Consider the following 14,513-nt stretch of genomic DNA (forward strand, 5'->3'; position numbering starts at 1 on the left):
ATAGGAGAATGTGTACTAAATGTATTGATTTCACCTTAAACATTAAAGATCAGTCTTTATCTATAAAAGAATTGTCACCAGAGGGGTCTGTCAAGGGGGAAGTTATGCCGACTAACTCTCCCCACGTGTCGGACCCTTCGCCTCCCGCTCAAGGGACGCACGCTAATATGGCGCCAAGTACATCAGGGACGCCCATAGCGATTACTTTGCAGGACATGGCTGCAATCATGAATAATACCCTGTCACAGGTATTAGCCAGATTGCCTGAATTGAGAGGCAAGCGCGATAGCTCTGGGGTTAGAAGAGATACAGAGCGCATAGATGCTGTAAGAGCCATGTCTGATACTGCGTCACAATATGCAGAACCTGAGGACGGAGAGCTTCAGTCTGTGGGTGACGTCTCTGAATCGGGGAGACCTGATTCAGAGATTTCTAATTTTAAATTTAAGCTTGAGAACCTCCGTGTATTGCTTGGGGAGGTATTAGCTGCTCTGAATGACTGTGACACAATTGCAGTGCCAGAGAAATTGTGTAGACTGGATAAATACTATGCAGTGCTGGTGAGTTCTGATGTTTTTCCAATACCTAAAAGGCTTACAGAAATTATTAGTAAGGAGTGGGATAGACCCGGTGTGCCCTTTTCCCCACCACCTATATTTAGAAAAATGTTTCCAATAGATGCCACTACACGGGACTTATGGCAGACAATCCCTAAGGTGGAGGGAGCAGTTTCTACTTTAGCAAAGCGTACCACTATCCCGGTTGAGGACAGTTGTGCTTTTTCAGATCCAATGGATAAAAAATTAGAGGGTTACCTTAAGAAAATGTTTATTCAACAAGGTTTTATTTTACAGCCCCTTGCATGCATTGCGCCTGTCACTGCTGCGGCGGCGTTCTGGTTTGAGGCCCTGGGAGAGGCCATCCATACAGCTCCATTGACTGAAATTATTGACAAGCTTAGAACACTTAAGCTAGCTAACTCATTTGTTTCTGATGCCATTGTTCATTTGACTAAACTAATGGCTAAGAATTCCGGATTCGCCATCCAGGCGCGTAGGGCGCTATGGCTTAAATCCTGGTCAGCTGATGTGACTTCAAAGTCTAAATTACTCAACATTCCTTTCAAGGGGCAGACCTTATTCGGGCCTGGTTTGAAAGAAATTATTGCTGACATTACTGGAGGTAAGGGTCATACCCTTCCTCAGGACAGGGACAAATCAAGGGCCAAACAGTCTAATTTTCGTGCCTTTCGAAATTTCAAGGCAGGTGCAGGATCAACTCCCTCTGCTTCAAAACAAGAGGGAACTTTTGCTCAATCCAAGCAGGCCTGGAAACCTAACCAGTCCTGGAACAAGGGCAAGCAGGCCAGAAAGCCTGCTGCTGCCTCCAAGACAGCATGAAGGAGCGGCCCCCTATCCGACAACGGATCTAGTAGGGGGCAGACTCTCTCTCTTCGCCCAGGCGTGGGCAAGAGATGTTCAGGATCCCTGGGCGTTGGAGATCATATCTCAGGGATATCTTCTGGACTTCAAAGCTTCTCCTCCACAAGGGAGATTTCACCTTTTCAAGATTATCTGCAAACCAGATAAAGAAAGAGGCATTCCTAAGCTGCGTGCAAGACCTTCTTGTAATGGGAGTGATCCATCCAGTTCCGCGGACGGAACAAGGACAGGGGTTTTATTCAAATCTGTTTGTGGTTCCCAAAAAAGAGGGAACCTTCAGACCAATTTTGGATCTAAAGATCCTAAACAAATTCCTCAGAGTTCCATCATTCAAGATGGAAACTATTTGAACCATTTTACCCATGATCCAAGAGGGTCAGTACATGACCACAGTGGACTTAAAGGATGCCTACCTTCACATTCCGATTCACAAGAATCATCATCGGTTCCTGAGGTTTGCCTTTCTAGACAGGCATTACCAGTTTGTAGCTCTTCCATTCGGGTTGGCTACAGCCCCAAGAATTTTTACAAAGGTTCTGGGCTCACTTCTGGCGGTTCTAAGACCGCGAGGCATAGCGGTGGCTCCTTACCTAGACGACATCCTGATACAGGCGTCAAGCTTTCAAATTGCCAAGTCTCATACAGAGATAGTTCTGGCATTTCTGAGGTCGCATGGGTGGAAAGTGAACGAAGAAAAGAGTTCTCTATCTCCTCTCACAAGGGTTTCCTTCCTAGGGACTCTGATAGATTCTATAGAAATGAAAATTTACCTGACGGAGTCCAGGTTATCAAAACTTCTAAATGCTTGCCGTGTTCTTCACTCCTTTCCGCGCCCCACGGTGGCTCAGTGCATGGAAGTAATCGGCTTAATGGTAGCGGCGATGGACATAGTGCTATTTGCGCGCCTGCATCTCAGACCGCTGCAATTATGCATGCTCAGTCAGTGGAATGGGGATTACACAGATTTGTCCCCTCTACTAAGTCTGTATCAGGAAACCAGAGATTCTCTTCTCTGGTGGTTATCTCTGGTCAATCTGTCCAAAGGTATGACCTTTCGCAGACCAGATTGGACCATTGTAACAACAGATGCCAGCCTTCTAGGTTGGGGTGCAGTCTGGAACTCCCTGAAGGCTCAGGGTTCATGGACTGAGGAGGAGAAACTCCTCCCAATAAATGTTCTGGAGTTAAGAGCAATATTCAATGCTCTTCTAGCTTGGCCTCAGTTAGCAACACTGAGGTTCATCAGATTTCAGTCGGACAACATCACGACTGTGGCTTACATCAACCATCAAGGGGGAACCAGGAGTTCCCTAGCGATGTCAGAAGTCTCCAAGATAATTCGCTGGGCAGAGACTCACTCTTGCCACCTGTCAGCGATCCATATCCCAGGTGTAGAGAACTGGGAGGCGGATTTTCTAATTCGTCAGACTTTTCATCCGGGGGAGTGGGAACTCCATCCGGAGGTGTTTGCTCAATTGGTTCTCCGTTGGGGCAAACCAGAACTGGATCTCATGGCGTCTCGCCAGAACGCCAAGCTTCCTTGTTACGGATCCAGGTCCAGGGACCCAGAAGCGGCACTGATAGATGCTCTAGCAGCGCCTTGGTTCTTCAACCTGGCTTATGTGTTTCCACCGTTTCCTATGCTCCCTCATCTGATTGCCAAAATCAAACAGGGGAGAGCATCGGTGATATTGATAGCGCCTGCTTGGCCACGCAGGACCTGGTATGCAGACCTAGTGGACATGTCATCCTTTCCACCATGGACTCTGCCTCTGAGACGAGACCTTTTAATACAAGGTCCTTTCAATCATCCGAATCTACTTTCTCTGAGACTGACTGCATGGAGATTGATACCTATTATTAAGTAATTGATACCTTAATACAGGCACGAAAGCCTGTCACCAGGAAAATTTTCCACAAGATATGGCGTAAATATCTTCATTGGTGTGAATCCAAGAATTATTCATGGAGTAGGGTTAGGATTCCTAGGATATTGTCCTTCCTCCAAGAGGGTTTGGACAAAGGATTATCAGCTAGTTCTTTAAAGGGACAGATTTCTGCTCTGTCTATTCTTTTACACAAGCGTCTGGCAGAAGTGCCAGACGTTCAGGCATTTTGTCAGGCTTTAGTTAGAATTAAGCCTGTATTTAAACCTGTTGCTCCCCCATGGAGCTTAAACTTGGTTCTTAAAGTTCTTCAAGGGGTTCCGTTTGAACCCCTTCATTCTATTGATATCAAACTTCTATCATGGAAAGTTCTTTTTCTGATGGCTATTTCCTCGGCTCGAAGAGTCTCAGAGTTATCTGCCTTACATTGTGATTCTCCTTATCTGATCTTTCATTCAGATAAAGTAGTTCTGCGTACAAAACCTGGGTTTTTACCTAAGGTGGTTTCTAACAAGAATATCAATCGATTGTTGTTCCATCATTATGTCCTAATCCTTCTTCAAAGAAGGAACGTCTTTTGCATAATCTAGACGTAGTCCGTGCCTTGAAGTTTTACTTGCAGGCTACTAAAGATTTTCGTCAAACATCTAGCCTGTTTGTTGTTTACTCTGGACAGAGGAGAGGTCAAAAGGCCTCGGCAACCTCTCTTTCTTTTTGGCTTCGGAGTATAATCCGTTTAGCCTATGAGACTGCTGGACAGCAGCCCCCTGAAATAATTACAGCTCATTCTACTAGAGCTGTGGCTTCCACCTGGGCCTTTAAAAATGAGGCCTCTGTTGAACAGATTTGCAAGGCTGCGACTTGGTCTTCGCTTCATACCTTTTCAAAATTTTACAAATTTGATACTTTTGCTTCTTTGGAGGCTGTTTTTGGGAGAAAGGTTCTACAGGCAGTGGTTCCTTCCGTTTAAGTTCCTGCCTTGTCCCTCCCATCATCCGTGTACTTTAGCTTTGGTATTGGTATCCCACAATTAATGGATGTTCCGTGGACTGGATACACTTAACAAGAGAAAACATAATTTATGCTTACCTGATAAATTTATTTCTCTTGTAGTGTATCCAGTCCACGGCCCGCCCTGTCCTTTTAAGGCATGTCTAAATTTTAATTAAACTACAGTCACCACTGCACCCTATGGTTTCTCCTTTCTCGGCTTGTTTCGGTCGAATGACTGGATATGGCAGTGAGGGGAGGAGCTATATAGCAGCTCTGCTGTGGGTGATCCTCTTGCAACTTCCTGTTGGGAAGGAGAATATCCCACAAGTAATGGATGATCCGTGGACTGGATACACTACAAGAGAAATAAATTTATCAGGTAAGCATAAATTATGTTTTTTCTTACCCCCATAGTCGTTGCTGTGGGTCTCTCTTGGACCTTATATGTTGTTTTTGTCAAAGTCCAGGGGTTAACATTTAGCACATAAACATAAAATAAAAAAATGCATCTATAAGGTAACATTGGCATAACAAAATCATTTAACTTGTAAAGATGCATGCCCCAAAACTGGTCACACTTGTTATGCTTAACTGATAAAAATATATTCAAGAGAATTGATATTATATAATGGAATTATACAACTTATTGAGGGCCTAAGAGGGTATCTCAATATAACCAACCAGGCTTTGTTAACATAGTCAGCCATTTTGATTCAAACCAATTTTAGTTTCGTACACTACTTATAAACTATGTATGTAAGTATTTTCTTTCACTGCAGAACATGTTTGCCATCAGTATATCTAGTCTCCGTCAAAGCATACATCCCACATTATTGCTATAGAATGGCCTATGCTTTTATCCCACCCGCAACCTCGGCCGTTAGCAACGGGAGGGACTCTTGCAATATATAAGCTTGGCGTATAGGAGCTGAAAAGCAGTCTCCTCTCGGCAGCCATGTTTGCCATGATGCTGCGCATCTTCTATAAGCTGTGCTTTCTCCTTCTCTCTCGAAGCCTTTACAGTTCAGCAAGGTGTACAAGCAATAAGAATTTGATTCTGGTGCTTCCAGTTGAGGCAGAAAACCTTGATATCCTGAGGGGGGGGGGGTAGCGCTGCCTGTCCTGGGCCCCCCTCTCCAGGACTTGTATGCCCGATCTTATGTTCCGGCATCAGGAACACAGCAAATATCTGGGTGATTATTTGTCAGGCGAGTATCCCTAAAATACTGATTATAAAGGTTGTAAATTTGCTGTGGAATTATTCCGAAATCGGCGGATTTGTGGAATTTCATCCGGAGCTATAAGGTTGTGCGACCATTTAGGATCACTGTTTGGACACGCCCTCCATTATTTCTTTACTAATTGGAAGCACTGAATTGATACACTTGTCTTTACCAATCGTCTTTTTACGTGTTTCTTTGTGTGCCATTCTTAGTTTATGTTTTTACCTCCTTTTTTCCCATGATCAATTATTTTATTTTTTTTACTTTTTTTATTTTTTTACTTTTTTTTATTTTTTATTCATAAGAACAAAAAGAAAGTTTGAATTTTTTTTTTTATTTAACACACGTGGTGCCTACATACTTGTACCATCTTGCACTAATAATGTTGGTAAACTGTTCTTATTTATGATTCCTGAATATAATTTGCTTTGTGCAGTAAAATTGATATTTAAAACAGAATTGTGGAGGGTAACAGAATGACCTAAAGGACACTAAAGTCAAAATTAAACTTTCATGATTCTGATAGTACATTTAAAAGTTATTTAAAACTTCATGCTCTATTATCTAATCTTTATTATTTTGATATCCTTTGTTTAAAAGCATAAATAGGTAGACTCAGGAGCAGCAATTCACTACTGGGCGCTAGCTGGTGCTATGTATCTGCACATATATGCCTCTTGTCATTGGCTCACTTGATGTGTTCAGCTAGCTCCAGTGCTGCACCTTCAACAAAGGATACCAAGAGAATTAAGCAAATATTGTTTAAAATGGTATGCTGAATATTGAAAGAAAAAAAAAGTGTAAGTCTGGATAGGGATACATAGCATCTAATTCAACTATAAGGGCCATGAAATAGTGTTAAAGGGACATGAACCTGTTTTGTATAGATGCATCAGGAATGAATTATTGCATTGAAAATGATTTTTTATTCAAAATAAATGTTATATAATTATTTAAAACGGTCATAAACCTGAGAGGGGTTTGAATGCATTAGTCTAAAGCCTGATGTGTTTGTAGTTCTGAAACTTAGTTATGAGACTGTGGATGGTGGAACCAGAAGCTTGTTAGAGTAGGGGCTGACTGATGTTTATGAAAATATGTAGCCCGAATATTGAGGATCAACTATAGAAATGTACTTACATTTTAAAATCCAAAACCACAGTTGCAATTTTAGGAACCATGACCCCCTGACTTCCGGGATTTGTCAAGCCCTGCATTAGAGAGTAATCCTGCCGCATACTTTGTACAGTAACTAATTATTCATTGTTTTTTAGAATACCAGGTTCGTTCCATTGCAAACCATGTAAGACCAGACAGACAGAGTAAGTATTGTGTGATCAATTGATAAAAATATCTTACTAAGGGTTTACACAGCCTGGGTATAAATTGGGGATCTTGATTATGACTCTTCTGAATGATACATTGAAATTATAGAGTACACTACTCTGTTCACACTTTTACATTGTTTCTCCTTAGCGCTCTTATTCAGTGCTACCTTCCGCAAGAAGATTGAGAAACTAGCAAGAGATATCCTGATTGATCCAATCCGAGTGGTTCAGGGTGATGTTGGGGAGGTAATATCCATAGCATGTCTGTTGAACTCCTATTCCTAGGGTAGTTTCTTTCAAATGCTCTAGTGTGTTGCAGATAGAAAATAAAATGATGGGTTCTAATCTGAGCACATCCTGCTCTTTCTCAATGCACACAAGACTTGGCTAGTTCTCTTTAACCCCTTAACGACCAAGGACGTACGCCACACGTCCTCTAAAAAAATACACTTAATGACCGAGGACGTGTGGCGTACGTCCTTGGTCTGGAAAGCAGCTGGAAGCGATCCTGCTCGCTTCCAGCTGCTTTCCGGTTATTGCAGTGATGCCTCAACATCGAGGCATCCTGCAATAACCCCCCTTGGCCATCCGATGCAGAGAGAGCCACTCTGTGGCCCTCTCTGTACCGGACATCGATGGCCGGTTTCGTTGGTGGGTGGGAGCCAGTCTGGGAGGCGGGTGGGCGGCCATCGATGGGCCGTATGATGTGGCGGGGGGCGGGATCGTGGGCGGGAACGCCGGGTGCGCGCGCGCGCGTGCACGTGGGGGGGGGGGGGTAGGAAGCGGGTGGGAACCGCTACACTACAGAACATTTATGGGGGAAAAGTGGCAGTGATTGCCAAATATATATATATATATATATATATATCGATCTAAGAGGTCTTTTGGGGGGGGGCAAGCTACACTACAGAAAATTATTTTAAAAAAATAATAAAACAATGTTTTACTATAAACTGGGTACTGGCAGACAGCTGCCAGTACCAAAGATGGCTACTAATAAGTTAGAGGGGGATGGGTAAAGAGCTGTTTGGGGGGTATCAGGGAGGTTGGGGGCTAAGGGGGGATCCTCCAGAGCAGCATATGTAAATATGCATTTTTTTTTATTTATGTTTTATCAAGGATAGCTTTTTTTTTTAGTACTGGCAGACTTTCTGCCAGTACTTAACATGGCGGGGACAATTGTGGGGTGGGGGAGGGAAGAGAGCTGTTTGGGAGGGATCAGGGGGTGTAATGTGTCAGGTGGGAGGCTGATCTCTACACTAAAGCTAAAATTAACCCTGCAAGCTCCCTACATGCTACCTAATTAACCCCTTCACTGCTAGCCATAATACACGTGTGATGCGCAGCGGCATTTAGCGGCCTTCTAATTACCAAAAAGCAACGCCAAAGCCATATATGTCTGCTATTTCTCAACAAAGGGGATCCCAGAGAAGCATTTACAACCATTTGTGCCATAATTGCACAAGCTGTTTGTAAATGATTTCAGTGAGAAACCTAAAATTGTGAAAAATTTTTCTTTTTTTTTTTATTTAATCGCATTTGGCGTTGAAATGGTGGCATGAAATATACCAAAATGGGCCTAGATCAATACTTAGGGTTGTCTACTACACTACAATAAAGCTAAAATTAACCCTACAAGCTCCCTACATGCTCCCTAATTAACCCCTTCATTGCTGGGCATAATACACGTGTGGTGCGCAGTGGCATTTAGCGGCCTTCTAATTACCAAAAAGCAACACCAAATCCATATATGTCTGCTATTTATGAAAAAAGGGGATTGCAGAGAAGCATTTACAACCATTTGTGCCATAATTGCACGAGCTGTTTGTAAATAAATTCAGTGAGAAACCTAAAGTTTGTAACAAAATGTGTGAAAAAGTGAACAATTTTTTTTATTTGATCGCATTTGGCGGTGAAATGGTGGCATGAAATATACCAAAATGGGCCTAGATCAATACTTTGGGATGTCTTCTAAAAAAAAATATATACATGTCAAGGGATATTCAGGGATTCCTGGAAGATATCAGTGTTCCAATGTAACTAGCGCTAAGTTTGAAAAAAAGTGGTTTGGAAATAGCAAAGTGCTTCTTGTATTTATTGCCCTATAACTTGCAAAAAAAAGCAAAGAACATGTAAACATTGGGTATTTCTAAACTCAGGACAAAATTTGGAAACTATTTAGCATGAGTGTTTTTTGGTGGTTGCAGATGTGTAACAGATTTTGGGGGTCAAAGTTAGAAAAAGTGTGTTTTTTTCCATTTTTTCCTCATATTTTATATTTTTTTTATAGTAAATGATAAGATATGATGAAAATAATGGTATCTTTAGAAAGTCCATTTAATGGCGAGAAAAACGGTATATAATATGTGTGGGTACAGTAAATGAGTAAGAGGAAAATTACAGCTAAACACAAACACTGCAGAAATGTAAAAATAGCCTTGGTCCCAAACGGTCAGAAAATGGAAAAGTGCTGTGGTCATTAAGGGGTTAAAGTTCTTTGTATACAATTTTTACTTCCACTTTCCTTTTTTGACTACTAGTGCACCATTTATATCTACATCTCCAATCTAGGTAACTACATGGAAACACTCATTCTCCATATGTTAATGGCAAAATCGCTGCTCACCACTTACATTTATTTTTTTGATAAGAAATAGACATAAGTATAACTTCTTTGGTGCTTGCAGACTTCAATAGTAATTTATCCTTTTCCCCACCTGTAGTCTGAGGAGATAATGAACATGAGTAGGTATTTAGTAGAATGTGAGAGGTGAAGATGGTGACAGAAGGTGCTTAGTGGATATTATTTAAATGTGGATATGATACAGTATTTTGTAGTTATATATATAAGTGGTTGATGATTTATTTTTTTTCTAGGTGATATTAACCATGTAAACGTATTCCTTGAAATCAGTTATTTAAACATCAGTTATTCAAACGTTTGCTTTCCATTTCAACAGGTTATAATCAGTATTCTGTCTCCCTTCAAATCAGGCTAATGAGGACATCATGCAGGTTGTCGAGATACTTTCAAATGGCCCAGATAAGTGGACATGGCTAACTCGGAGACTTGTGGAGTTCACGTCAACAGGCAGTGTCATTCTCTTTGTCACCAAAAAAGCCAATGCAGAAGAGCTTGCAAGCAATTTGCGTCTTGAGGACCACTCCTTAGGCCTTCTTCATGGAGATATGGATCAAAGTGAGAGGAACAAGGTTATCTCCGACTTTAAGAAAAAGGCCATCCCTATCTTGGTGGCTACAGATGTGGCAGGTAAGGGTTATTTAGTATTTTGTTTGATCACAGAGAATCTTTAGAAGTACAAGTTTGCCATTTATGGATCAGACATACTTTTTGCTGAAGAACCCTGCATTCATGCCACTAATAGATTATAATTTCTCTCACTATATTGTTTCCACAATAATAACTTTGAAGTTGCTTTACACGTTGTCATTGTGTGGGTATTTATTGTAGTATTGTAGTCATGTTGTACCAACACTGGATTCCTAAAAATTTTTTTTATTGATGTAAAAATACCTTCCTATATCAAAAAAATGCAAAATGCAACTCTGCAAGATAATATAGAATAAACCTTTAGAAAACCATTGAAATTAAGAACATGAAGATTCACAAAAAACAGCAACACACATACCAATTTCATTTGCATTTCTCACATCTTGTATTAAATACATTAAATGTATCAATTCAGTAAAATCTGAATAATACATAGATTATAAAAACAGTGTAAAACCTACCAAGCTAAAACTCGCCAGGAACAAAAAAAAGAAAAGTTATTTTAGAAAAGTCAATTTCTTTTTTAAGACACAATGACTCCACAGATCATCTTAATTACTAATGGGATATTCACCTACTGGTCAGCAGGAGGAGGCAAAGAGCACCACAGCAGAGCTTTTAAATAGCTCCTCCCTTCCCTCCCACCCCAGTCATTCTCTTTGCCTACGTTAGTGATAGGAAGAGGTAAAGTGAGGTGTTAGTATAAATTCTTCAATCAAGAGTTTATTATTTTAAAAGTAGTGCAAGATTGTGCCGTAGTCTAAATCGGTCTCTTCAGTAGAGCAATGGTGGTTTTAGAGCAGTGGGAACTTGTGGGACATAATTCTCACTGCGCCTCCCATATATTGATGCTGCCCTAATCCTGATAGCCTAAGTAAGATTACTCAGGTTTTATCTTTATCCACAGGGCTATGGGAGGGAGAAGACCTCTTAAACCTGCTGAGCTGCCCTGCTGTCGGGCAGATTTTAAAGGTAAGTGCTAACTTTTATTCTGGGTCTGAAGAAAGGAAAATTCAAGACTGAGGAAGTGTAGCACTTTACTGAGAGAGAATTAGAAGGTGGCTTCTCTGGGGGATTTTATAGACTAAGTATTTATTCACTTGGACCAAGCTGTGAAAAGGCTCAGGAGGGGTGATTGCTTGGTGTACTACCGAACATACGGTACTACAATTTGCCCCCAGGTTTTACAAGGCAGGGTTCAGTTATATCCCGGTGGCCTAGATATAAAAGCAATAATGGCGACAGGGAGATTGTGTGTGGTAACGCCCACGACGGGCGGGGTTATGTTTGGCGCTATTTTTGAGCGGCGCAATTTCCAACCTCTGGGCTCCACTATAATGGGAAATCAGAGTTAAGTGTTATTACGCCCACGATGGGCGGAGCTATGTTTGAGCCGACTTGGGCGGCTCTCGCTCCATTTATTCCGTTCATCGGAAGGTAGAGCGGTTATTCTTTGCTAGTTCAGTACTCAGTGCTCTCATTTAGGTGGTTCCGGATAGCGCTACAGCTGCGCTCCGGATCTGTATAGGAACATGAAGTTCTAAGTGTCAATGAGTTTGTATGACATTTTAGTATGGGGTACTGATGGTTGGGCACCTCTGCAAGATTTAACTGAGGTGTAAGTAGGTATTAGGATATTTGCATGCTAATCTGGCTCATTTTTGCACACAAAGATAAAGTTACAGTTTAAAATTTAAAAAAACAGTGACTTTTTATATATTAATCTTTATTAAAAGAATTTCAGCTGTTTATTTAATTCATCCTTTGTGACTTAGGATGGAACAAGAGCACACAAAAAATAGTTACTTTTTTAAATTTAAAGAGACAGTAATGTTTTCTGTGTGTAAATTTTTAGTGAAAAATGTCTTTTTCTGAACCTACTCCTTCTAAGGCATTTGCTTTTTAGGAGTCTGTTGACAATGGTCAATTTATGCAATAAAATGATTTGTTCCAGCCACCAATAATTAAAAGACCTTTATTTCTTCATCAACTGGGGTCTTAGACAAACATACAACATTTCAGACCTGCTATAGGTCCTTAGTCATGTATAAAGGTCTTTTAATTATTGGTGGCTGGAACAAATTATTTTATTGCTTGGAGTGCTTACAGGATAAGGCAGATCCTGGGTTCCGTGCCCCATAAGCCACATATTTCTTGGTGCTGTTTTCCACACTTTTCTTTGAGAATGGTCAATTTATGCCACAATTTTCTCCTATAGTGTCCCACTAAATGTTATAGCCCACTTGCAGTGCCCTGCGCTTCCTCTCACACTCCACCTGGAGTTACTCTGCATTTCATACATTACTAGAGGAATTATTTTCAATCATTTAGGACAATAGAAATTTGATTGATTCAGTAGTTGCTATTCTGAATGGTTCTTCCCTGTTACCTGAAAGAGGAAGATACTTCGGGATTATCTGGGAGAGAATTCTCAGACTCAGATGGAATGATATCTTTATTTGATCTGAAGTTGTTTTTCTTTCAGTGTTTTAGCATGAACACCACCTTGTTACTTTAGGTTTCTTTCATGTAATTAACAAGAGTCCATGAGCTAGTGACGTATGGGATATACATTCCTACCAGGAGGGGCAAAGTTTCCCAAACCTTAAAATGCCTATAAATACACCCCTCACCACACCCACAAATCAGTTTTACAAACTTTGCCTCCGATGGAGGTGGTGAAGTAAGTTTGTGCTAGATTCTACGTTGATATGCGCTCCGCAGCAAGTTGGAGCCCGGTTTTCCTCTCAGCGTGCAGTGAATGTCAGAGGGATGTGAAGAGAGTATTGCCTATTGAATGCAGTGATCTCCTTCTACGGGGTCTATTTCATAAGGTTCTCTGTTATCGGTCGTAGAGATTCATCTCTTACCTCCCTTTTCAGATCGACGATATACTCTTATATTTACCATTTCCTCTACTGATTCTCGTTTCAGTACTGGTTTGGCTTTCTACAAACATGTAGATGAGTGTCCTGGGGTAAGTAAGTCTTATTTTCTGTGACACTCTAAGCTATGGTTGGGCACTTTATTTATAAAGTTCTAAATATATGTATTCAAACATTTATTTGCCTTGACTCAGAATGTTCAACTTTCCTTATTTCCAGACAGTCAGTTTCATATTTGGGATTATGCATTGAATTATCATATTTTTTCTTACCTCAAAAATTTGACTTTTTTCCCTGTGGGCTGTTAGGCTCGCGGGGGCTGAAAATGCTTCATTTTATTGCGTCATTCTTGGCGCGGACTTTTTTGGCGCAAAAATTCTTTTCCGTTTCCGGCGTCATACGTGTCGCCGGAAGTTGCGTCATTTTTTGACGTTATTTTGCGTCAAAGATGTCGGCGTTCCGGATGTGGCGTCATTTTTGGCGCCAAAAACATTTTAGGCGCCAAATAATGTGGGCGTCTTTTTTTGGCGCTAAAAAATATGGGCGTCATTTTTGTCTCCACATTATTTAAGTCTCATTATTTATTGCTTCTGGTTGCTAGAAGCTTGTTCACTGGCATTTTTTTCCCATTCCTGAAACTGTCATTTAAGGAATTTGATCAATTTTGCTTTATATGTTGTTTTTTTCTTTTACATATTGCAAGATGTTCCACGTTGCAACTGAGTCAGAAGATACTACAGGAAAATCACTGCACAGTGCTGGAGCTACCAAGCTAAGTCTGCTATAAACTTTTGGTATCTGTTTCTCCAGCTGTTATTTGTATTGCATGTCATGTCAAACTTATTAATGCAGATAAAATTTCCTTTAGTACTATTACATTACCTGTTGCTGTCCGTCAACATCTAATTTTCAGAGTGTTCCTGATAACATAAGAGATTTTATTTTTTAAATCCATTAAGAAGGCTATGTCTGTTATTTCTCCTAGTATACATAAAAGTCTTTTAAAACTTCTCTTTTTTTCAGATGAATTTTTAAATGAACATCATCATTCTGATACTGATAATGGTTCTTCTGGTTCAGAGGTTTCTGTCTCAGAGGTTGATGCTGATAAATCTTTGTATTTGTTCAAGATGGAATTTATTCGTTCTTTACTTAAAGAAGTGTTATTTGCATTAGAAATAGAGGATTCTGGTCCTCTTGATACTAAATGTAAACGTTTAAATAAGGTTTTTAAATCTCCTGTAGTTATTCCAGAAGTGTTTTATCTCCCTGATGCTATTTCTGAAGTAATTTCCAGGGAATGGAATAATTTGGGTAATTTATTTACTCCTTCTAGACGTTTAAGCAAATTATATCCTGTGCCATCTGACAGATTAGAGTTTTTTGGGACAAAAATCCCTAAGGTTATGGGGCTGTCTCTACTCCTGCTAATGTACTACTATTCCTATGGCAGATAGTACTTCA

At 40.5% G+C, this 14,513-nt stretch overlaps 1 protein-coding gene across 2 annotated transcripts in view; it reads left to right on the plus strand.

Moving 5' to 3' along the window:
- Positions 1-14,513, plus strand: part of DDX42 (DEAD-box helicase 42) — an 80,429-nt gene that overhangs the window by 36,030 nt on the left and 29,886 nt on the right. For both annotated transcript variants that reach the window (XM_053699629.1, XM_053699632.1), the window contains exons 12-14: positions 6,819-6,866; positions 7,021-7,118; positions 9,867-10,143. In XM_053699629.1, the coding sequence (XP_053555604.1) occupies positions 6,819-6,866; positions 7,021-7,118; positions 9,867-10,143 (423 nt within the window). The remainder of the gene's footprint in view (positions 1-6,818; positions 6,867-7,020; positions 7,119-9,866; positions 10,144-14,513) is intronic.

This window comes from Bombina bombina, chromosome 1 (assembly GCF_027579735.1).
Source record: "Bombina bombina isolate aBomBom1 chromosome 1, aBomBom1.pri, whole genome shotgun sequence".
Lineage (NCBI taxonomy): Eukaryota > Metazoa > Chordata > Amphibia > Anura > Bombinatoridae > Bombina > Bombina bombina.